Genomic DNA, 24,649 nt, shown 5'->3' on the forward strand with positions numbered 1-24,649 from the left:
CTTGTTATTTTTAATTAGCGTTCTTTCTTTCTTTATTTTAGCTGGTCAAACTGACAGTCCCCGCTCAAAAAAGAACGTCGGGCCCACCAGTCCTGCTGGCCCAACACCCCCCCCCCCCCAAATCAGTGCTTCCGCAGAAATACACGCCCTCGGGACTCCTTGGGCCAAACACACTGCGCTCGGCGCGCCTGTGCATAGGTACTCAGTGATCTTGTGGGATGTCGTCACTACTTACAAGGTGTTTTCTGCGTCCAAAAGGTGCATTGCTGGGTACGTACCTACGTAGGTAAGCAGCCAGCAGGAGATCCGGTGAAGCCGGTTCTGCAGGACAAGTACGGCGGCGGCGGGCATTGATACTTACAGTGCACCACCACCTGGGTAGTTGCCTGCCTACAGGTGCTGAACTGGTAACACCACCAATCAGTGCCGATTCGTTGCCTGCTCCATCATTATCACTTGTGGTACAACCATCTGCAGGCCCCAAATGCAGCGGACTGACGGGGTTGGAGGAGTGGGAGGGAGTGGGAGGGAGTGGGAGGGGACGGGCTTGGCTGCTTGGCCCATGGTGACTCCATCACCCATCTCACTCTCTTGATGCCCAGGTGCTACCCAGTACTGATCAGCCAGCCCGGCAACAGGAAGCACCCTTACCGCAGATGCTAGGAAGGGACCTAGAGGTTTTGGTGCACCCCATTCATCCCCATTCATCCCCATTCACCCCATTCACCCCATCCACACACCACGCCACCAAGCCCACGCCTTTTAGAACAGGCTGAGTACACCATGGAATATACACCATGAAATATACACCTTAAAATATACACCATAAATATGCACCATGGAATATATACGCCATAAAGTAGTCATCTGTACACACCACCCAATACACACACCCTCCCACTCCCACCACCACCGTCGCCGTCGCCCCTCTCCGCCGCCCGTCTCTACCCTCACTCCCACTGTTTTCCAGCATACTACCTACCTACCTATGTGTGTCCGCCTACTATGCCCAGGTGGTTAGTGGTTGACAGGCGGTCACTCTGAGCTCAGTGTCTCTACCTGCCTTCCAGCCTATTCGCCTACTACCAGTAACCTACTAACTACCACACCCACCTGCAACGCCCACCTGCAACGCCCAGCCTACCACCACCCACACACCCCAAGGCCTTCCCTACGCCTCCACTGTTTCTATTTAACAATCCTCGTCCCCCCATCCTCTTCCTCCAACCTCACTTTACATCCCATCATATTCATCATATCCATCTTCTCTGGCTTACACCTTCGCTTTCTTCTCCCACCTTCGCTCCTCCCACTCTCGCTCTTAGGAAGTCCTCGTCGACTCCTGTCATTCGCTTATTAGTGTCTTGTTCTGTTGTCCGCGCTTGTTGTCCGTCCTCCAACGCCCGACTATACTCCTCCCCGCTGCTGCCGTCTTGAACAACAATCCTCTTTCAAAACGACTCGTTTCAGCCTCTTCGCTACTTCGAAAATATACTCGCTTGCCTCTGTCCTCGCAAACGGGCTCTCTTCCCCCCTACAATAGCGACATAGCCAATTTGCCTTGCAAGAAAGCCGCCGCTCCAAGACCGCCTACACGCCACTAGTGTCCGTCTCTTGCAGCCGCTTCTAGATGCATATCTAAACATACAACCTCTTGTAACCTGTTATATCCAACTATTGTCCTCTAGGACTCCAAACGATTCCGCTTCTCAACTGTCCGCAATCCGCCTGGCTGGACACGTTTATCCCACAAACCGCAACAACCGACTTCAAGTCACTTACGATCGCTACCTCATTTTTGCAAACCGAAAACCCCCAAAAAACCAAAAATCACGGAATCCTTTCCACTCTATAGCAAGTAGCCCAGAGACCTTTCGATCCATCCCCGACACCTCGACATCCTGCTACTTTGTCGATCGCTTCTCTGTCCCCGTGTCTGCTTGCTCCGACACCCTTGGCTGCTACACGTTTCACACTCTTCAGCCCGACCAGTTTTACCACCTTCGCTTCTTGACCACAGCTTCGCTGCCTGTGGTTTGATATTTACGTGCGTGTTCCGCTTTCCGCCCCTTTGTCTGTTCCCATACTCATCCATCACAGGTCTCTCACTTTTTGAGCCTCACGTCTTCGACACAATGGCCGGTCCCGGTGGTGGTCCTCCTCGCCGCTCCCACACCAAGTCTCGCAAGGGTTGTGAGACTTGCAAACGCCGTCACATTCGCTGCGACGAGAGCTTCCCCCAGTGTCGCAACTGCACCAAGCACAAGATCCGGTGCCCTTATAATGACATGCAGGTCACTCCGGAGCCCGAGCGCTCTGCCACCCCCGATAAGCCTGACCTGATGTGGACGCCTCAGATCGAGGCTGACATTGCCGAGTGGCGTCGAAGCGGTGTTTTCCCTTTCCCTTCTCTCGGTCTCTACCCGGCTCCCATCGCTCAGCTCTACTCGGTCCATGATCTCCGCCTCATCTACCACCTCGCTGCTCTCTACCAGCAGCTGGCCGCCATGTCTGCAAACAACTTTACCCTCTGGACTCGCCATATCCCGACTCTCCTGCAGATTGGCGCCACGACACCTTACGTCATGCATGCCCTCCTCGCCTTCTCCGCCATGCATATTGCTTTTCTCACTGACTGTCGTCGTGTCAGCAACATTGCCTTTGAGCACCGAGGCATCGCCTTTAGCGGCCTGCACGCTGCTATTAGCTCCTTCTCTCGCGAGTCCTCGGACGCCATCCTCGCCGCCTCTCTCGTTCTGTCCTGGCAAGCAAGTGACTGGCGCAGCTGGACGCAGCTCATGCAGGGCACCGCTACCGTCATTGACGCCATGGAGGGCTGGAAGCACGAGTCTCTGTTTACTGACTTCATCGCCGAAAGCTGCACCTTCCCTACAGCTCCTCCCTCGCCCGATCCCGAGCACCGCCCCAGCCAGCCCCGAAGGGATGACCTGGATGCTTTCCAGCGCACCCTAGATCAGGTCCAAAAGGTCGAGGCCCATCTTCGCCACCACAGGGAGGAAACCAACCAGGTTCAGCATCTTATTGGCTTCCTCAAGGGCGCCCGCAAGATGACCCCAACCCTTTCCATTGCTCAGCAGTATGAGCGTCTCCAGCCACTCCGCACCTGGCTCTTCTGGATGCCCGTCGGTTACCTGCAGAACTACAGTGCCTCTGCCAACTCACTTGTTGTTATTGCGCATCTCTACACTGTGGCTCTCCTTATGGAACGCCTCTTTCCCGAGATTGGTGCTGCTTACTTTGGTTCCCTCTCCATCCTACCCGTCGAGGAAATCGCCCGCCGCCTCATGTCCATGAGCGTTGCTGCCGCGCCCAGGAGCGCCAACACTCCCTTGACTCTGATGGAATTCCCCATTGACACGGTCAGCGAGTTCCGGTCCCGTATGGGCTGGGTCAACCCCGAGAGGACGCGCTCGTTCCCTCAGTTCAACCCTCCCAACTTTCCCGTCGCTACCGAGGAAGTTGTCACCGCTGTCGGAACAGAACCATACATCTACGGCAGTCCTGCCTTCAGCTACAGTACCGAGGAGATGCCCATGCTCAACAACGCCGTCTCTGTGCCTGCTGAGGGTAGCCCCATGATGATGCCGTCTCCCTTTGTTGCCGGCCACTACCTCAATGTTCCCTCGCCTTCATTTGTGGCCTATTCTCCTGCCTCGTCTACCTTTGAGGGTTCTGTCGCCTACAGCGACGCCGAGGAATACTCTTCCTTTGACCTGCAAAACTTTCAGACTGGTCACTCGCCCATGCTTGGCGATTCGCATCTCAACTACGGAGTCGGGTTCGTCACTCCCAACCAACCGGTGTGGATCTAAGGTACCTTCGCCCTTCACACCGGCGCCCTCTATCTCGGCCAAGACCATTCGGATTGACGTTTTTCTCTCTACCTCAGGAACCCGAGCCCCTCCTTGGCCAGCAACGCAAGTTATCCACCGCCTCACCAGGACGGCACCGCCTCCATGTATGCGCCGCCGAGCTACGTTGGCGACATATCCATGTACAACCCGGATGCGTTGACGATGCTTCCCCGCCCAGAGTCTCCGATGCCTTCGAGTAGCTCGCCCGTGCACTTTCGCCACCGCCAGAACACCTCTATCTCGTCTGGCCTTCACCCGCCCTCGCCTCTCACCCAAGCACCGCTAGTGCCCGAGCAGGACCCGAAGGGCAAAGGACGGGCCACGTAACTGGCCTGACCTCTTCCTCCCGTTGGAGACGCTTTTGGACTTTTTGCCATTTTCGCATTTGATTTCTCTCTGCGACACAGACACCATGTACACCACACTCCTTGCACACTCGCTCATTACCAACCGTCTGGTTATCCAACCACACGATGACACTCATTCCGAGTTGATCTCGACCACACTCCTTTGCGATACCCCAGGATATATCTCATCCGACCCTCCTTACATACGACAATGATACCCTGCATTAGACACTCCTTTTTTGCGACGTTTTTACGACCATCTTCAGCATAGATGTACACATTCCTTTTGATTTATCCGCTACATGGGCCAGCAACCAGCATTTCGATTTGAAGCAAGGCGATGGGAGTTTTTGGTTTTGATTTTATTTTGATTTGACCGAGAGTCAATTTGAACCGGGAATTGTAATATGGATTTGATTTGACTTGAATTTTACTTGGATACGGAAAATTTGTTCAGGGATAATTGTTTTGTTTTTTTATTGGGGCTACAATGCCAGACCAAAATTGGCTTATTCAATGGACTGTTCTGAGGCAGGTAATGACTTGACGGCTTTGAGTATCTCTCCATAGTAGCAGCCATGTCTGCAGTAATCGAGCCGCACTTTTGCTGTTTACATCAACCATTTGTTCCGCTGTCTTGTATGTGACTGTTCGCTTTACGTCTCCCTTAGACCACACATGCCGGCCGGCCATTGGCGTTGCTATCGTGACGTACTGGCCCAAGTTCGCCGATGACCTGCCTCATTTCGTCTAGCGAGCCGCGTCGCTCACTTGCAAGTGCTGCTTCAAGAGCTGAAATATGAAACACACCAGTCAAAAAGGTTCACTCCGGGGGCCCCCACGGCCAGTAGTCTAATGGACTTTAGCGCCTGTTTACCCGTCTAGGACGGCCGGAGCAGAAGCAACAAGGCCCCATATTCGGCAAAGAAGGTCCAAAAAGAATGAAGCATATCGACGCCACGCGGCAAAAGGGAGACAGGGGATCGAATACGGGGTGTGTAAATGGAGTAGCCGAAAGGGAAAGAGAAAGGACTAAAAAAAATCTCCCCTGTCAGGCAGGCCGTATATGTGCATGTGGGGAGCCAAGGGAAGGGGAGGGGGAGGCTACTAAAAAGGCCGGCCGATGGAGCGAATGGAGATGCAGCCGTGGGAGGTGAACTGCGCCTCATTGACATACGTACGCGCGGCTCGAGAAAGCATCCACCAAAGCTTGAACTTGTGTCTTTTATTACTATTCAAGGAAGGGCGTGTGAGTTCCTATTCGCCAATCCGGGGGGGAGGGGACAAACCTCTGGTTCGATAGTATTACTCCACGTCCCTTTTTATTTATTTTTTTTTTCTTCAAGTGTTTCAGATTGATGAGTCTATTGGAATAGAAGACTGACTTGAGGAAAACTTTGAAAAAAAGTTCCCATGTCAAATAGGAAAAAAAAAAAGAGGGACTCCGCGGCCCTCGGCGCTGGCATGGTTCTACTTACACGCCCCTCTGTCTAATATGAGCAAATGCTATTTTTATCAAGAATGATATGGTGTACGAGAGGGTCTTTTTTGCTTGTTCATTTGTCAAGGCCAATTTTCAGACTTAATTTCATTTATACGAAAGATGCCAAACGGCCAAAAAAACACCCTCCTAGAAGTGGTATAGTGTGTGGCTTTTTCGTGGCGTTGGGTTGGGCGCGCGCCGCCGAGCTGCGGAGGACGACTCGACAAACAAACCTGTGGACTGTAAGACGTCCGTACAATAGCACATGGGGACATGATTGTCCGGAACGATTTCACCATGACTCGCTGGTCATTTTACAGTGAAGGGATCGCGCGGCGTGGCCGTGGGCACTTGGACATGTCGTATTTGCAGCTCCCTCATAGAAAAGTTTAATGAGAAGGCGTCACAGTGATGAAGCGCACACCCACCCTCAGAGCCTAGCCTGGAATGGGCACTATCTTTCATTGTATGATCCTTGCGATGGTTCTGATAGGTCACTGTTCCTCTTCTGGTTCCGAGTCCTTACGATGGCTCAGACGGGCTCATGAGCGGTGCTCAAGGTTCGTGCATAATCCGGTTTGGGGGGCCATGGTGTTAAGCGAGGAATTCCATAGACGATATCTTGCATCATAGCAGCGCAAGTACCAATATCAGGGATGCCAGTCATACCATAACCTATCGAAATGATCACATGGTTAGCTTTTCATGCCTTTCCATTGTGCCAGCCGTCAGACATTATCAAAGACAAGAACAGCATCCAACAGGGGGGGCACACAAGTTTGGTTTAAGGGCGGGCCACTGCATCAACTGAAAAGTTGCAAAGCAAGAGAAAGCACAAGGTGAGAATAACCAAAGCCAGGTAACGGTATTCTGGAAAAAATTTTGACAGAAGCCTCGCTAATTTGCCAGCGTCTCATAGGCGGTCCCCTCCGCATACGAACCGTGAATTTCGAAGGCCTCATCGCCCGCTGGGTAACATGCCCAAGCAAACCACGATGCCGATGCCCGCTCGACAAGTCGATACCGTAGTCCTTTCAGTCGTATGAAATTTGAGCAGTCTTTCCGATGATACGCAGGCTTTGTCGCCAAAACAGTTCTTCGGGACGCCGGCAGCAGAAGCAAAACACCACAGATCGGGTGACGGTGCGGCAACAACAACACATTTGGATCGGAGGATGTTGGTCTCCCAGCCAAAACTTTTGAATGCTCGGGTCAGAGGTCATGAGGCTCATTCGTTCTGCATCGAGACATGCCAGGCAAGAGGCCCTGGTGCCTCATCCGTGCGCAAACCAACCCTCCTCCCGAGTTGGAGGCGTCTCGGCTCTGGCTTCGAGTGGGTCGGGGCCTCCGGCGCAGCAACAGGATCAAAGACCACCAAAAGACAGGCCATTAGACACACGTGGGCGGCAAGACTGATCCAAGCTGCCGCTGCCACGGCGAGACGTCTACGCGGACGAAAGCGGCGCGTGCTCGCCGCCTGGACCCTGTGTGCAGACGGCAACGAGCCGCCATCTCGGAGACGATATATCGGCATAGGCTCGGGCAGTCAGTGCTACTCGTATGCTGTAGTCAGTCATTGCCTGGCCATAACTGTTCTGCTATCGGGCTCTGGCGATTAACGAGGCCGCAAATCTTTCTTTGACGTCGTCCACTCCCAGACGAAAAGAACCGCGAGAGATGACTTAAGCCTGCGCTCTGCATACGTATAAAATTAGACGCGAAAAAAGGGCATAATAGAATAAGGGAGATGAAGAACGCGTGTTGAAGCCCACACATGAGAACGAAAAATGCGACACAGGATGACGGTCGAGTACCATGCACGAATAGCAAACAAATGTCGGCCAACGGTTTGATTTGCTGTTTCAGTAAAACTCCAATGTCAAAAGGTCCCATGCAACAAGGGGCAACCAAGCCTCCATCTGCACTACTGTTATATCTGATGGCCGTCTCACCTGTAAAGGATAGTCAGACTCCGCCAGCACCATGATACGCGTGCATCTTGGATTCGACACTCGAGGCCTTTGACTCTCTGCACTTCTTCCCATCTAGTTGTGGAACTCGACTCAACAAACGCGCTCGCACCGCACCTCGTCGCCGTCCTTGTACAACAAGCCCAAGCCGGACCCGTATGGATGCTTCTTTTAGAAGAACTATTTTGATCACATGTACGTTCATCATGGGTGATTTTTCTTGCAGCGATGTCAATGGTGGTGCATTCAAATGACTTGCGTCGACAGCATTTGACTTGGGGCAACTCCATGGTGTAGTACGTGGCATGTCATGGAAAATCAAGAAATATGTCTGCTAGCAGGCCTTGATAAGTATTAGTGCAGTTTGTGATTGCTGGCAAGCATGGACCGACAGTAGCACGGCTCGTAAAAGGCGGCTCTGTCCGATGAAGGCAACTGGCCAACACCACCGGCTTGCATTTGAACCGCTCGCCGAGTGATCGTCTGAAGAATATGCGATTACGTTCGTGAGCGCCATCCTGCTCGGTCAAGCTGCTGCAGGTCATCAATGGGGGAGTACATTATTCTTTGAAATTTCAAGCAATCATGCTTGCGCTTCCCGTTTCGGATCTTGCAGCCGTGCAAGCTCCAGCATCAGTCTATACACATAAATTGCCATGTCCTCTTTCCGCAGGGCTTTCGCGTACCACTCGCGGCCCTTGTCCGCCATCTCCTTGGCCTTCTTCTGCCCCGACTCCGTCGACGTGAGGTACATGACGAGCTCGGGCAGCTCCTCCAGGCTCTGGCTCACGGGGACGTAGTGCACCCAGGGCACGAGACGCTCGTCGTGCCACTCGCGGATGAGGGTCTGCTTCAGCGGCAGCGACTTGGACGCCAGCAGCTTGTAGTAGCGTCCGCTGATGCCGTTGCCGTCGAGATCAAACACCAGCCGAGACTTGAGCGCGGCGTCCTTATCGGCCCACGCGCCTGGCGGGAAGAATGCTCGCTGCTCCCGACATTGCCGGGTGATGCACTGGAATATACGGGTAAAGGCCACATCGTAAAGCCTGCCGTTTAAAAATGATGACGGGACACGCTCTACCGCGTCGTCTTTTTCTCGCAGGTAATAGTACTGCTCCCTGCCGAGGTTTTGCGCAAACTGAACGAAGCGCTGTCTATGGTAGGCTCGCCATCCGTCGTCATGGGCAAAAGCCCCCGAGGTTGAGCCCGCCCAGTATAGGTTGTTCGTCTTTGTGTAAAAGTCGGGCTCCACGCTTGCGTCGTACACAAACTCGGCTTCTAAATATGCCGGGCTGGGTATCAAGATGTCTCCCATCGTAGAGGGGGCTCCGACGGAAAGAATGGGTACCAATGCCTCAGTCAGTCTGAAAGAGACCGGGCTCATGAATAGGCCGTGCAAGTGCTCATACTCTGGATGTCGGCATATATCCATGGCCGAGGCCGCATCTTTGATAAAAGGCAATGCGTAGGATTCTCTCTCGTCCTTTGCGTGGGAATTCTCAACTTGATGAGCTGCGCACGCTTTTGTAATATTCGCCCAAATTGGTTGGCCAGACAGGTTAGTTACCCGTACTTCTGTCGTCCTCTCGCTTGGAAGGACGACGGTTGGTTCGTCGAGATGGTTGACTAAAAACCGGACGTCGGGCAGCTCTGCTCCAGGAAAATTGCCTACGGCTTCGAATAAGTAGGAAATGTGTCGATCGTACAATCGATGGGGGTGATTACATCTAGCCCTCGTATCGTTACTAGTGTACTGGCACGACCAAACCTCACTCCCATCTGCATAGAACGCAGCATCCATGATTCGCTGGAGCTCGACCCCGCTGAGCTTCAAAAACGGTGCGATTGACTGGTGGATAAGATCAAACTCGTCGATGATGGGTGATTTGTGTGCAACCGCAAAATGATACCAGGCCTCAAACCCAGCAGGGGGGTCGATCTTGTACCGCCGACGATACTCGGCCTGCGCCTCCTCAAGAGACTTGGACTGCCGATGCAGCAGACCGTTGAATTGTGCCCTGGCCCCGTGCATCAAGATGTCGACGGGGTGCTCGCGATTCCCTCCAAACGTATGCCGTACGGCGCTTTCGGCGCGTTTAATCGCGACAATGTTTGCCCCGTACGGGATCAGGGCCACAAGCATGAAAACCCAGAGCGATGATCGTGACTTTGCACGACTGGGAAGCGCGCAGATTACCTGTCCAAGGGACAAGCCAGACAATGAGATATGAAGCAAGGGCCGAAAGGCGGACGACTGGAAGAAGGGGCTCTGTCCTGCCATGAGAGTGAAGACACCCATGGATGGAAGAGCTGTCCATGGCGTATCGCGAGTCTGCTCATACGGTTAGCAAATCTTGACAGAAAGAAGTCGCCCCCAATCAATAGCCGCGGGAAGGGCTTACTAGTTGTATGGCGAAAAACCACCGCAAGCACTTGAATACGCCGGTAGCGAGGGTCCTGACCAAGGAGCCCGTGGTGAGACCAAACACGAGGGTCTGGATGGCGAAGACGGATGCGACGCCGACAAGGACAGATTGCGACAGCTGCCCAATGTCCTCTTCGACCCTGACGGGCGGAATGACGCCTCCGTTTCGGCGCCTCTGGGGCAGGAGTGTCATGTACGCAGCTGAAATCGCCGTCAGCGCCAGGCTTGCATAGATGAATTTCTCCAGGTTCCATATGAAGAGGTCCAGCACCGCGGCGGCGGCAATGATGCAAGCCGCGGCAAGCGAGGTGAGCATGGCCGGCGCATCGCGTGCGCTGCCGCCCCGCGTCGCATCCGCCATATCTACCTGCAGGTATCGTTGCGCCATCAGCAGGATGGGCACCAGCGCAGGCTGTAGAAGGAAGAAAGGAAAGTAAAAAAAACGAATGTAAGCATTATCCGTGGCAGAGAGAGGTAAAGTATCGCATGCCGAGGAGCCGACTTACATAGAAGCGCGATGTGCCGTTTTCCGCCCGGCAAAACGACGCCACGGCGATGCCCGCCGCAAAGAGTGCGATGCCGGACCTCGTTTTGCCCGAGCCTCCCGCGATGCTCGTCGCCGTCGCCGGGAGCGCATTCTCGCCGCGGCCGCCGCTCCTCTGGCCGCCGCGGACGAGGTAGGGCAGGAGGAGCCATGCCAACGCCTCGGACGGGAGCTCCGTCTGGCGCGAGAGCAGGCGCTGGATGAGCAGCTCGCAGAGCAGGGTCGCGGCGGCGAGAGCCACAGCGCGTTCCCGACTTTTGGGTGCCAATTGGGCCATCCCCGGTGATATTGGAGTGTTTTTCATGGTTTGTGTCTTGCGTCCAGGAACGAAGGCCGCCCTGCGAGCGCGACGCGGCGACCAGCACAGGTCGATGCACGCCGTTGTTTGCTTAACAGGGCCCGCGCTGTCATGTGACTCACCCTTGGGCGTGATTTAAGCTTGGTTTCAGGCGTAAAACGGGTGTGGTTACAGGGGACTTTTAGGGGGACGCCATAGCGGCAAACTCTACTACTGCTGTTTGTTGGCCAGCGCTCAAAGGCCAGTCGCTGTGGTAGGCTACCCTGTAGCATTATGCACCTTGAGGACAGATAGCAGGCGGTGAGCCGGTCTGTTTGATGCCTGATATTGTCGATCAGAGTTTCCGTCGTTTATAACGGCAGTTGCGTAAGTGCGGATTGACGTGTCTATTCCACTACAAGCTTGTGAAGACCAGTGCTTTATTATGAAGTTACTTGTTGTCGATCAGGAGCTACACATGAAGGGGAGGCAGCCATAGCAGTGTACAACAGACAAAACAGCCGGGGGGTAAGTAATGACCAGAACAGGGATTTGGTCAAGGTAGACAATGCACCACACTCTATCCGTACATTCCAAGGCATCCCAAGGAGTGCAACGTCCTCGCGCTGTTAACGGGCTGTCGGCGCTGTAGCGTGTTTCCAGGGTTTGGGCCATCCAACACCGTCACCCCTTCCCATCGGCACATTTATTACCTGGCTGACGCTGGTTGTGCGGCAGCGTGAAACTGGGCCGTACCTTTCTTGTTCGGCGAGAATGACCGGCAGACCGACGTAACCCTTGTCCAACCTTTGCGGATTTCTCGCCCCGCCCCCCAGCCTGACCGGTTTGGGCGCCGCCATCGACCGGCCCTCGGGACCGAACCTGTGTGCACTCGGCACCGGCGACAACGGGAAACCACCCGGAGGAACTACCGTGTCGACGCGGGCCCCGAAATTTGTCTGCGCTGCAACAACTACTATAAAATGCGATTGCTCGCGTTGCCAAGACATTTCCATGCAATACACCATTGTCCTAGAAATGCGGCTCATCTCGATAAGTAATTAGCATCTGCTCGTTCGCGTCGACTTACACCACGCCTTCACATCAACCTACACGCCCCCCTCCCCCGCTCCCCACCACCATCATATCCCCATGCCGCAGCAGCGCGTCCTCATAGTCGGCGGCGGCCTTGGCGGCCTCGCCCTCGCGCAGGGGCTCTTGCGCGCCGTCCCGCCCATCCCCTTCCACGTCTTTGAGCGCGACCCGTCACCGTCGGCCCGCGCGCAGGGCTACCGCATCCGCATCGCCGGCGAGCCCGCCCTCGCCGCGCTTCTGCCCCCGCACCTCTTCGCCGCCCTCGAGGCCACGGCGGCCGTCGACCCCATCGTTCCGGGCCACGCGGTGGACGCCCTGACGGGCAGGGTGGACTTGGAGGCCGCCGTGATGCGCGGCCCGCCGCCGGGAGCCACCCGTACCCAGGATGGCAGAGGTGGAGGTGGCAAGATGTACAATGTGGACCGCGCGGTGCTGCGCGACATTCTCCTGCAGGGACTGGAGGAGGAGGGCCATATCTCGTATGGCAAAAAATTCGAGTCCTACCAGCTGGTGGAGCATGAGGCGGACGCCGGTAGCAGTGTGGTCGAGGTACGCTTCACGGACGGCACCGCGGAGCGCGGCACACTGCTCGTCGGCGCCGACGGCGTGCGCTCGGCCGTCCGCCGCCAGCTGCTGCTGGGCTTTCCGCTCGTCGACACCCAAGGCCGCGCCGTGTTTGGCAAGACGGACCTGACCGAGGCCGCCGCTGCCGCGCTGCCAGAGGAGTGTCTCGTCGGCATGTGCCTCGCCAGTGTGCCGTCGCAGCCGACGCGGCCGCCTGTTACGTCCGCGCACGACCGGGAAGACCCCTCCCGGCTGCTCTTCGAGGTGATGCGGTTCGACCCCGCCGCGCGCAGCCGGCCCGGGTTCGCCGTGCGACCGCCGCGGGACTACATCTACTGGGTGCTGTGCACACGGGAAGACGTGACGGATGCTCACGTTCTCGGTGGTGGCGGCGGCGGTGGTCTCGACGCGCTGCTGGCGCTCTCGGGCGCAGAGTCGGCGGAGCTGGCCCGCTCCGTGATGCGGGACTGGCACGAGCCGCTCGTCCGCGCCATCGTGGGCGACGCACTGCCACCTCCGCCCAACAACAACAACAAGAACAACAACAAGATCAACGAGGGTGGCACGACGAAGACGACGACGACGACAGCCACGCTAGCGTTTGTCTCGTGCACAAAGGACGGGCTGTCGGAAAGCTGGGCCAGGCTGAGGAGGCGAGACCATCCACGGCAGGCGGGCGCGCCGGTGACGCTCATCGGGGACGCGGCGCACCCGATGCCGCCGGTCGGGGGCGTCGGCGCCAACTCGGCGTTCCAGGACGCGCTGGAGCTGTGCGAGGCGCTGACCGGAGCGGCGACCACGGCCTCGACGACGGCGTCGCCGTCTGCGCTGGCGGCGTACGAAAAGGCCATGGTGGAGAGGGTGGTGGAGGCCGTAGAGAGGAGCAGCCAAGGAGCCGTCCGATTCTTTGGTATGAAGCCGCCAGAGGAGCTGAAACCTGTCCAATTTTGAAACATGTCGGGTGATTCTGGGGTGGCGGCGGGCGGCAGACTGAAGGGCTGTTCGAACATCGTAGCGGTCTACGATGGTAGCTAAATAAGCACTTGACCCGCTTCCACAATCACAAGACACTGTGAATCTGGCCATGCTCGTGAGTTTCTGACAAGACATCACACGTTCAGTTTCAAATGGATGAGAGCAATATAACGAGTGCATTGCTACAATTACGGCGTCCGCCTCGACACCACGTTCCCTGTGCCAATCTCACAAGCATCAACATCAGTATTCCTGACCTTGCTTCGACATCCCAAGTGATATAAGAGGATTGAAAGAGTGAGTGATTTCCACATGCTATACAAAAAAAAAAAGGTGTTGTTGATAAACTCCCGAGCGCCAGTGCGATAGAAAAAGGACAAAACACGAGACAAAAAGAATCGCGTCATCAATTTGGCTTGCAGAAAAGACAAGATTTCCGTTCCCTCCTCTTTGTAACGAGAAAAAACTCCGAATGCCTATGCTGACGGCTGGTCACACATATGGTGATAATGCCAGCCTAGCATCGTATGCTGTAATATATTCATAAAAATGTCGTTCAGCAGTCATGTCCCGCACAGTGCTGAGGCTTCTGATGTAGGGTTCTGGGACAGAGGTGTTACTGTGTTGGAGGAATCGTCGGATCCGGATTCGGATTCTTCACCCTCCACCCCATCCGATGCCGTGCGGTCAGAATCGGAGCTCTCCCGTCTGTGCTGACCTGCTCCTTGCTCGATAGCGTCGCTGTAGCTCGGCACCGGGGGGTCGTTGGCGGTTGTGCCGGGTGCGACAGCCGAGTTGCCGCGGCTGCGATTCATGACTTGAATCAGAGGCGTGTCATCGCTGTCCGTGCTTTGCCGGCGGCTACCTTCGTCGCGTTCGGAACCGGTAGGGCTCGTATAGTCGGGTGGCGGGTTTGTGGCATCCAGCAGGTGCAGGTGTAGCGGATTCTCCCCGTGATGTTCTTCCTCCGACTGATACCGTGCAGAGCTGCTGGTTTCACCACCTTCATCAGTGCGAACGAGTTGAGCGAGGGAAATGTCAGTGGGGCTGCGCACGGGGCCAGGACTGGTGGGAAGTATCCGAAAGTTGCCGCTGCGTGTTCGACCATGTTGTACGTTGGCGGGTGATTGCCCCCCACGCACGCTGTAAACGGAACCGCTGAATGAATGACCGTGACGGCGTCCTTGGGGTGGAGCATAACCGTCCTTGGTGCCAGATTCCAGGAGAATACTGCCCTGCTCGGAGCCGTACGGGGGTGGCGGGGCGAGACTGCCAGTGACGGGGGCAAGGCCCCATTTCTTGACGTTGGCTTCGATGAAGACGAAGCCAGACTGACCGAGATTCACATGGACCGTGGCCGGGCCGTTGGCGCCGACAGCCGGGAAGAAATTTTGCGACTTGAGACCGTGGACGACTTCCTCGAGCTTCTTGCCGTTGCGAGTAAAGAAGATGGCACCGGTCCGGGGTCGATACCCGACGCCCACGACGTCGCCTTGAACGAGGCAGGGGCCATATGGGATCTGGCTGAAAGGTTGGTTGTAGTGACGAGAGCCGTTGGAGTGGTAGGCAACCGAGTATTTGTGATAGCCTGACGAGTTAGTGAGAGATACGCTGAGACGTAGACATACATGTGCGGCATACCTGGCAGACGAAAGAGGGGATAGGGCTTGGTGGCCATGCCGATGCCGATCAAGGTAGATTCGGGCTTCTCGTAAATCTTGGCTTCCCAGTAGTAGACATCGTTTTGTTTAGGGACGGGCAAGTTGCACATGACGGTGCATTCGGAATCATAAAACTCGATTTCAGTACGGGCTTCGACGAAGCAGTTTGCAATTTCGAGCTCAGGCTCAAACTCCCAGGCGGATACGCCTTTTTCTTGGATAGCGAGATATTGCGAAAGCGAAATGTCGGTCTGGAGGGACTCGGGAGGGTTGGCGGTGACAAAGGCTGCGCGAGGTCAAGGATGGTTAGTCTGGGCGATGCCACATGGACACACCAACAAGTGATGAACGGGCATTGCATGGGGCGAGGCGTACCTTTTGCTCTCAGATAATCCGTACGTGCCATGTCATCCATTGTCTCGAGGGCGTCCTCCTCCTCGCGCAGAAAAGCCTGCTCGTCATCGTACTCGCCGGGCCGGCCGAGGCGGTCGAGCAGGATGCGGCCCGAGCCGGCGCAGCCCGAGGCCCAGAAGACGAAGACGACGAGGCCGATGAGGAGAATCGAGCCAAAGGAGGAGACGAGACCGATGACGACGCCCGTGAGGGCCGACGAGGGATCTGCCATGGCGGGCGGTGCGACAGCCGGGGGTGTTGTTGTGGGAGGTGGTGGTGGTGGCTGAGGGCTGGAGCAGCCGCGCGTGACGTTGTTCGAGGCAAGCAGCAGCCGAGACGAGAGCGCCGAACTGGCTTCGTCGGAGAGGCGTTGAGAGTTCGTACGGGGAATATCGAGATGGAAAGCAAAAACGGACGACGCACCGCCGCAGCGGGAGTCAAGAGACGAGTGGCAGAAAGGCGAGGCGCTGGCGTCTTGCTCGTTCAGGTGGTGCGGCGGCGAGTGACGACTTGGGTTGTGCCTGCGGGGGGAGAGACACAACAGAGAGACGGAGAGAGAGAGAGAGCGACGAGCGGGCGGCAGTGGCGAAACAGTGTCGGCGGGATATGATCAATACAAAGAAGAGAGTTGGACAGGACGAGGAGAGCGGCGAAGAGGGAAAAAAAAGAGTCGTCGAGCAATGAGATGGGGGAGATGGGCAAAGGGAAGAAGCAAAGGGAGAAAAGGATGGGCAATGACGAAGGGAAGGGAATTTGGTACGATTGGTTTGGGGATTGTTTTGGAGGGAGAAAGGGAAAGCGTGGAAGCGTCGGAGAGTCTTTCGGCGAGCCACAGACAGGCCGGGCCAAGGCAAAGAACGGCCAAGGCGAGGCACAGGCAGACCTGCCAGGCAAGGTACCTACGCCGCTACGGTAGATGAGTACCTAGGCTAAGTTTGACCCGCAAGTACACAAGGTGCTACGACGCCCAAGGATGTATTGAGGCCGGATAGGGCTGTATTGCTCTGAAAAAAAAAAATTCCTCCAAAAACCATCGACTCAAACAAGTACGAGATGAATTCTGAATATTCTAAGAGAATTCGATAGTAAGTAGCTATTGAGGGCACACTGAGACGATTGGCGAAAATGTAAGATTGCTACTTACTTCGGTACTCCGTGTCAGGTAGGTAAATATGTGCCAACCTAGGTACCTTTGAAACAGGGAGGATCGGGAGGGGTGGGGGATGATGGGCGGTAGGTGGTGCAGCAGAGGTAGTTCCAGCGAGCGAGCAGACGTCAAACCTGCTACTAGTAGGAAGGTAGGTACTTGCAGCCGCCCATCACGACAATGCTACTCGGCACCGATTCCAGATTCCAGCGGGCAACTGCTTTGCAGGTGTGGGGGGTTTAGGGGCGGTGGGGAGGCGCTGCGAGTGGCGCCACCACCCACTCCTCAGTGCCACAGGCTGCACTGCCAAACAAGACGACACAAAGCCTCACAGCGGCTACTTGGTACTTACTGAGAAGGTACTTAAAAGTAAGTATTTATTCCTGGTTGCCTGCTTTTTACTTGCTGGCTTGGTCGCATGCTTGTCGGCGGGCGAGTCAGTCTTGTCCGGCTTTTGATCAAAAAGCTGACGCGCGCCAAAAAAAAAAAGAAGCAGGAAAATAAAAACGAGCCGTGGCATTGAGATTCTCTTTGTTGCAGCAGGTATGTACCATCATTTTCACGATGTTCCCCCTTCATGTTCCGCTTTTGGCATCCTACACAAATACAGATGTGCCAGTCTACTTACTTTAAGTACTTGAAAAACGGCCTGGCCTGGACTGGCTCTGTCCAAGAAAGTTGTCGTCGGGCACTTGCTCGCCCCACACCCAACTTTCTCCGTGCCGTCTCTCCTCTCTCTCTCTCCTCATTCTCCTTGTATCGATGACGGAAGTGGGCGGCGGCAGTGGTCCAGCCCAGTGGGCGAGAACGCAAGTGGCCCCATCCAGCAGGAGGGTAAGTAGAAGTTGGGTCCCTTATTGACGATGATGATGATGATAACGATGGCTGGTCCCACAGACAAGATATCGCCCATGCAGAGAAATATGCACACAATGCTCAGTGCAAGACAAGGGCTAGCTGAAAAGAAAGAAAAAGAAGGGAAAGAGGGAATAAATTACTATCAAGAAGTATCAAAAGGTATCAAAAGGTAACAAAAAGAAAAAAAGAAGCCTAGCGACACAGAATCGCACCTAGTCTTTGTTTCCCAAGCCCATGGTGAGTCCTTCAGACAGCAACGGCGTACTGATAGGACAGAACACACACAATCAATCAAGTGGCGCCCCCAGCGGGCTTGGAATGCGACGTGGGTGCTCCGTACAGGCATTCTCTATTAATATGGGGGCGCGCACAAGAGAGAGACCCCGATTTCGAGCGGGGCGCTTTTCCCGCTCCAGTGACAATCGCTTGTGAAGCAAGGTAACAATGGCCAGGTCAAAGAAATGTGGACATGAACAACAGCTCTGCCCAAAGAATGAAGAAAGACAAAGAATTAGTAAATAAAATAAAATCAAGAAGAATCAAAAACAAAGAAGGAATAGAAATAAAAAAAAGTCTTCGTCGACATGGTATTGGAATCAAGCGTATTTATTTATAGGCATGTATACTTCAAAATGTCACACACACAACCCCACGGCATACTAAACGCGGACCCCCTCGGTCCCCTAATCTCCGGCGCTACAATCTTGACGCAGACAGTGCAACATCACCACCGCCACCACCACCATCACCACTGCCTGCTTGCTTAGTACTTGGTAGGTCTGGCCGCGCTTGAGTCTTGTGTGTGTTTCCCTCTCTGATCGGCCCATCGGATTTCCTCCCATGTTTGATATATCCCGTTCTTTCAATGAAAATAATAATAATAAATAAACCAATAATTTATGGGCACGCCAATCAATCTTTGTTTGTATATCTATTCTAAAGAAAAAAAAACCATCGAATGACTGTCGAATGCCAATATAGCACAGACGGACGGACGGACGGATGTATCCCATCATGACTTTTTGCATCACTGCTTTGGAATATCCGTACCGGAGAGTCAAGTCAATACCGCAACAAAGTCATCACATTGCAAATCATCACATGTCTGCATTTCTTCTTGTTCACTACTTGTTTATTCAGTTCAAGGACGTCAACGTTCAATGCTAATCTACAAATATCAATCTGGCTCATTCCATTGTGGCCTTCATAAAAGGGCCTTGAATCGTCATCTCCATCTTGGTGCGCATGTCGCTTCCATCATGATGCCATCACGGCTTTGTTACATCTGTTCCGAAATCCTCAGTTCCACAACCTTCACGAATCGCCACAACCATCACATCTCTCCTTTACAACTCATCGTCACCCCTTCCGCGTCGATATCCTCCCCGCCTCGCCCTCCTCTCCTCTCTCTCCCTCTCCCTCTGCGCCCGCGAGATCTCCGGGCGCGGGTGGTGGTAGCTCTTGGTCCCCAGCTCGCTCCCCTGCGCGCCCGCGCTCAGCGTCACTTCGCTCCTGCTGCTGCCGCTCAGCAAGCTGTCCGTCGGTTCCGCGCGCTGAAACGAAAAATCACGGCGGTGCGTGCTGCGCGCCTCGTCGCGCAGACGCCGCGCCTCGGCCCTGTTCCGCTCCGCCTCGCGGTCCGCATTGCGGTCCGCCGTCGAGTACACCTTGCGGATGCCGCCACCGCTCCGCTTCTTGTCCTTGGTCGGCGTGTTCGTCGGCGTGCTCTGCTTGTTCGGCAACAGCTCCGATTCCGTCCCCGTGTGGCTGCTCGCCGGGTTGGTGGACCCGTCCCACGACGAGCCCTCAGATTCTTTATTCAGGCCGCCCACCCGCGCCGCCTTTTCGTGGCGGTAGCTGCGCAGCTCGTCTCGGGCCTTCATCTCCGCCACCTCGTCCTGCACCTCGCCGTCCTCGCCGACCCGTCTCTTGTGCTGCTTCTCGTCGTACTCGCCGCCCCCGTTGCTGCTCGAGACCTCGCTGCGCTTCTTGTTGTTTCTTTTGCGCTGCTCCCGCTCTCGCTGTCTCTTGACGCGCTTCTCCTCTCGCTTCTCCCGCGCCGCAATATCGCTCGCGCCCGCCGTGATGCCGCTCAGACCCGTGCTCTCCGTAATCGTCGTCTTGCCGTCGTCGGCGACGTCCTTGTACACGCTGCCGCCGCCCAGATCCGTCGACTCGGTTGCGCCTGAGAGCAGCGTGCCGTTGGGGCCCCGACGGCGCAGCACCGCCGTCTTGTAGTCTTCCCAGTCCGTCTCCTTGAAGTGGAAGCCGCCGTTCCGAGCCCAGAAGAAGAACCAGATGGCGCCCACCACAAAGGCCAAGCCCAGTAGCGCAAAGAGGACGAAAAAGCCCACGTTGGAAATGTCGTGGGGGTCCAGCACGCCCGTCGATGGGTCGTGCTTGGTGCTGCTGGGTGTGTCTCGCGCGACGAGCATGCGTGTCGCATCCCCCAGAGGACCGTCTGCCGCACCGTCGTCGAGTGTCGATGGCGGCGGAAGAGCAGAAGCACCGACGGCCGCAAATGCCCGGCGAAGCAGTGGCGCCACAACCGGTGCCATGGTGTCTTGTGCCGCTCGAAGAAGATCTACCGATTTCGTTCCAGTCGCGGTGGATCAAAGTCTAGTTGGGCCGGGGAATAAAGAGGCGGATTGTTCGAGTTGAAATGTCGTGGAATGCGGGCCCCTTCTCGCAGGCTTAACAAAGAAGGCACGTTCAGATACAGGGAATTCGGTATTTAAACTTGCGGGTGAGGGAGATGATCCACAAGTGGGTGAAGAGGCGAGAGAGAAAAGACGCTGTGCGACTGGAATGAAGCAAAAGTAAAGTTGGATTGTTGCTTGAAACGTGGGAGTCTTCTTCTTGGGGGAATGACAGGTAACTAGAGTGATGTAGGAATGATCAGTGGGCAGAAGGGGAGACGACGACTGGGCGGCTAGGATGCCGGTGTTCCTACAGAAACGAGGATGGGGTGGCTGGGCGTGGCAATGCCTGCAAGTAGCGAGGTTGGGCTGGGATATACCCCCAGCTCCAAGGCAGCTTCACCAGCTCTGGAGACATGGCAGATAACTCACGCGTACGTGAGAACTCTTTTGAAGAAAAGTATTACGTCAATATCAAACATAGTTTATCAAAGTATATAATTTCTTTTCATTGCTGTGCAACGCTCAGTTTTTGATGCACACTTTTTCCAACCTCGCCGCGCCAGGTCAAGTCCAACTTCCAAGTAAACACACTAAAGTGGGCCTGGGCTTCGACCAGGCAACCATCCGTCACCACCCAACCCAATCCGGCAATCAAGCATCACAAGTCACTTCACACGTCACTCTCATCAATGCTCACGACACGCACAGGATATATTATCAGTCTTATTTCTGTCATCTGTCATAAGTTCCATCGCTCATATCGCTCCAACCTTTTTTTTTTGCTGTAGTATGCCGTAGCCTTTTTCGAACCAAGGAAAGTTGTGAACCAAGGACAAGGAAAAGGAACAAGATAAAAAAGCATTTGTCTAACCCGTAGCACAGAGAAAGAAACCAAGAGAATACCCTCATAGTGATGATGCCGGCTGACACCAGCCACCACACCATCAGGCACACGGTAAAGAGGCGCGAACCCCGTCCGCCTGTACAGTCTATAATATGGCGATGTGCTGTATCAGCAAAAAAATAACAACAAATGAAAGCACCTGTTCAACACAGTCCGGGTGCGTAGCAGCGGCCTTGCACAAGGCAAACCCGCGTCACCGCCCCCCAAGCTCTCATCGTACAAGATAATAACTCCGACACGTACACCAGCATGACTGGCGTAGTTTGGAATTTGCTGAACAAAACAAGCACCACATGGCCAGTACAAGTAGGAAAACAACTTGAAAAGAAATGAGAAATGAGAGGCGGCAGACAGAACCCGCCACCTTAACAGCTCCCTAGATCCGTCAATCTAGAGAAAACAACTGCCAGGCTCCATTATACACTCCGAATAACGTCCTCGATAATTAGGTGTGGGTATCATAACTGCTTCGCTCGGCACGGCATCAACCAGACTGCCCAGCGAAACAAGGACAACAGAGTACAAGCAGAAGTAAACAACGCTGAGAAATAACCGAAAAGAAGAAAAAAAAAGAAAAAAAAAGAAAAAAAAAAGCGGGTAGATCGATATGAGAGTCGCAGGTCATAAATGTCTTCATCTGTCGTAGTCAAGGCTCATGCTTTGTCATGATGCGAAATGGGTCGTGTCGTCATAAATGGTCGTAAGTGTCAGTCGTCTATAGGCCATCCGCCAGGGGGACAATCAAATGTAGTTGTTGCCTTCAGCGTACATATGCTCATAGGGCGACGGGTAAGATCCAGACGTGTATCCACGAGGTCGGTGCTCGGAATGGCTAGGGGCACGGATTCGATGAGGCAGAGTCATACGCGGTGGCTCTCGCTCCTGATCGCGGTTATCCTCGAGCTGGAAGACCGTGCTAGACTGGTCACTTCCAGACCGAAGTTGCTGCGATTGAGCTCGAGAGCTAAACGTAAAGTCTGCCCCGCCGCGTACCTTGAACTCAGCCTCGCCGACTTTGATGGTGACGTCTTCTGTGCCGTTGCCGGATGATGAGCGTGTGATGCCGGTGGTGTAGCTGCGACGATACTCACTCTCATCGCGGCTGCCGCTGCTGCGGGTGGATTGGCTGCCGGGGTTGCCACGAGTTGCCTTTTGCAGCATCTCTGCGGTGAGCGGCATCTTCGGTCCCCCAGTGACGGCATCCTGATAATCCTGCGCATCTCGAATCTTGGAATCCGTGTACCGGGCCTCGTATTTGGCGGCGGCGCGGGGGGGGCCACCATAGGCAGACGCCCTGCGGTTACGCCGGCCAGCCGGGATGATGTCGACGTTTTCGTAGATGTGGGAGCCACGCCTAGGCCGTGCCGGTTCCACGTAGCGCCTCTGACGATAAGAGGGCTCCGGGGACAGGTCCTGGAATAGTTCGCTGCCGGGATCATACTCATCATAGTCGTAATCATCACCGAGGCTGACCGAGTGCCTGTTGACGGATGGCCTTCTCGGCTGCTGGCTTACCTGAGGGCGACCGGGGGGGCGGTAAGGACCGTTATGCTGAGGCGCAGCCGACATGGTGCGCTGAGGCATACGGTCGGGAGGCGGCATCATTCGACGTTCAGCCTCACCCTTGGACTGGCGCGCAGGACGACGTAAGATAGTCGGTGCCGAATCATCACCGTACTCATCTGGGCTGTAGCCTGGGGGGATACGCTCGGGGCCACCCAAGGCACCCATGGCAGAGGGAGGTCTCGCCTCGAACCTGGCCTTGAGGTGGTCACTATAGCCAGGGTGGGGAGGCCCGACAAAGTAGCCAGGGGGGGCCATGCCCATAGGGGAGGGCGGAGGCATAGCACGAGGAGACATGTCGTGCATAGGATGCGGGAAGGGCATGGGAGGACCGTGGGGACCTGGAGGGAAGTGACCAGGCGGGAAAGGAGGATGGTGCCAGACCATGCCGCCCGGCGGCGGAGGAGGGTATGGCTGTCCGTCATAGTAGGTGGCAGACCTCGAGGCCGGGCGAGGCCTGGAAGCAGGCGCAGCGGGCTGCTGGTAGGCGTAGCGCGGGTAGTCGTCCGACACACCTCTGGGCATCGGGAGAGGAGGACCATGCTGAACAGTAGGTCTCGTCTTCTTGGAAGACTCTTTGGGGGAGTGGCCTTGGGCGCGACGAGCGTCGGCCTCGCGGGCCTTCCTCTCGTGGCGCAGGCGCTGGTGCTCGCGCTCGCGGTCACTGTCGTACTGCTGGGAGGCACGGCGAGAATCGACAGGACGAGTTCTGTCGCGGCGGGCGTCTGGGTCTCTGTGCTTGTCGAAACTCTTGTTGGAGGAGCGGGCCGAGTCGGACTCGGTCATGCTGGTGCGCTTGGAGGAGGAACCGGTCACGATCCTGCTGCCGACGTTGGGACGGTTCTTGGGCGGAGGCATCTCGTCGTAGAGGGCGTAGTTTCTGGTGCCCTCGACGGAGCTGCCGGTGTCATCGTTGGCATCTTCGACGTAGGCCACATGACGATCGCCTGGAGCCATGGCGAGAAACAAGTTCGAGGAGCGTCGAGACGCTCAAGGTCAGGTCAGGCAGCGCCTGGAAGGGGACGAAACGGTCTCCCCAGTCGACGGCGGCGGGGGACAGCGCAACGACTATGGCGTGATGTTTTTTTGGTGCAAAGCGTTTATGCGCAGGAATAGTCGAAAGTATTCGAGCGAGAGGCGGTATTCCAAAAAAGAAAAGAGGTAGAACGATGTAAGAGGGTTGACTGAGGCGGCCGAGCGATTAAGCGTTAGAAAAAACGACAAAATCGCAAAGGGTGGACGATGGGCGGTGACGGGAGGGCAGGAGAGGAATAGCGGCAAAATAAAATTAAATGGAAAGGGAAAAAAAGAGGACTGGGCTAGGTAGCGAGCAAGCCAGCACGCAGCTAAATGGGAGAAAAAAAGGTAGGGAAGGGACGGGACGTGTGAGGGAGCTGGGGCAGAGCGGGTTTGGGTGGGCGTCGGCGAAGTGGGGTCGGGCAGAAAGACTCACAAGGGCACGAGAGAAAGAGAGAGAGGAAGAGAAGAAGAGAGAGGCGATGAGTGGCCAGAGGGCAATGACGGAGACGAGAGGGGCCAGGCAAGGCCCAGATGGGCAGCAGAAGGGTGCAGGGGTCTTGGCTGGAGAGAGATGGTGAAGGAGAGAGCAAAAGCGAGAGAGGCAGGGGGGCAAGTCAGAATAAGGGGAAGAGATGGAGAGAGATGGAGAGGAAGAGGACGATGTAATAATAGTTTAAGGTAAAGGGAGAGAGGGAGATGAATACGGAAATGGGAAAATGGCCGCAAGCAAGGCAGCGAGCGAGTGAAGCCGACGAGACAAGACGGGATAACACGACGACAGCAACGCTACACATATACCTGTGCAAGGTACAGATTGAAGTAGCTAAGTACTTAACTTACAGCTACTACAGTATGCGGCTAGGTACCTAATAGCTAAGTACTAGCTACTGGTAGGGAAGGTAACGA

The 24,649-nt window shown here is 55.4% G+C and overlaps 6 protein-coding genes across 6 annotated transcripts; 2 read left to right on the plus strand and 4 right to left on the minus strand.

Annotated features, from left to right (window-relative positions):
* Positions 1 to 2,135: 2,135 nt before the first annotated feature.
* V2A60_004677 (uncharacterized protein) lies at positions 2,136 to 4,202 on the plus strand (the record flags this gene model as incomplete). Its single annotated transcript, XM_083255994.1, has 2 exons — positions 2,136 to 3,799; positions 3,911 to 4,202. The coding sequence occupies 2 exons, from the start codon at positions 2,136 to 2,138 to the stop codon at positions 4,200 to 4,202; spliced, it is 1,956 nt and encodes a 651-aa protein (XP_083112120.1).
* Positions 4,203 to 8,258: 4,056 nt separating this feature from the next.
* On the minus strand, positions 8,259 to 10,948 carry V2A60_004678 (uncharacterized protein; the record flags this gene model as incomplete). The annotated part of the gene is made up of 4 exons (XM_083255995.1): positions 8,259 to 9,343; positions 9,449 to 10,007; positions 10,078 to 10,512; positions 10,607 to 10,948. The coding sequence occupies 4 exons, from the start codon at positions 10,946 to 10,948 to the stop codon at positions 8,259 to 8,261; spliced, it is 2,421 nt and encodes an 806-aa protein (XP_083112121.1).
* Positions 10,949 to 12,073: 1,125 nt separating this feature from the next.
* On the plus strand, positions 12,074 to 13,531 carry V2A60_004679 (FAD-dependent oxidoreductase; the record flags this gene model as incomplete). The annotated part of the gene is made up of 1 exon (XM_083255996.1): positions 12,074 to 13,531. One exon carries the CDS (start codon positions 12,074 to 12,076, stop codon positions 13,529 to 13,531), a length of 1,458 nt encoding a protein of 485 aa, XP_083112122.1.
* Positions 13,532 to 14,118: 587 nt separating this feature from the next.
* On the minus strand, positions 14,119 to 15,841 carry V2A60_004680 (concanavalin A-like lectin/glucanase domain-containing protein; the record flags this gene model as incomplete). Its single annotated transcript, XM_083255997.1, has 3 exons — positions 14,119 to 15,143; positions 15,197 to 15,502; positions 15,592 to 15,841. The coding sequence occupies 3 exons, from the start codon at positions 15,839 to 15,841 to the stop codon at positions 14,119 to 14,121; spliced, it is 1,581 nt and encodes a 526-aa protein (XP_083112123.1).
* Positions 15,842 to 18,960: 3,119 nt separating this feature from the next.
* On the minus strand, positions 18,961 to 20,172 carry V2A60_004681 (uncharacterized protein; the record flags this gene model as incomplete). The annotated part of the gene is made up of 1 exon (XM_083255998.1): positions 18,961 to 20,172. The coding sequence occupies one exon, from the start codon at positions 20,170 to 20,172 to the stop codon at positions 18,961 to 18,963; it is 1,212 nt and encodes a 403-aa protein (XP_083112124.1).
* A 1,729-nt stretch (positions 20,173 to 21,901) lies between these two features.
* V2A60_004682 (uncharacterized protein) lies at positions 21,902 to 23,680 on the minus strand (the record flags this gene model as incomplete). The annotated part of the gene is made up of 1 exon (XM_083255999.1): positions 21,902 to 23,680. One exon carries the CDS (start codon positions 23,678 to 23,680, stop codon positions 21,902 to 21,904), a length of 1,779 nt encoding a protein of 592 aa, XP_083112125.1.
* Positions 23,681 to 24,649: the final 969 nt, after the last annotated feature.

This window comes from Cordyceps javanica, chromosome 3 (genome assembly GCF_051103115.1).
Source record: "Cordyceps javanica chromosome 3, complete sequence".
Classification (NCBI taxonomy): domain Eukaryota; kingdom Fungi; phylum Ascomycota; class Sordariomycetes; order Hypocreales; family Cordycipitaceae; genus Cordyceps; species Cordyceps javanica.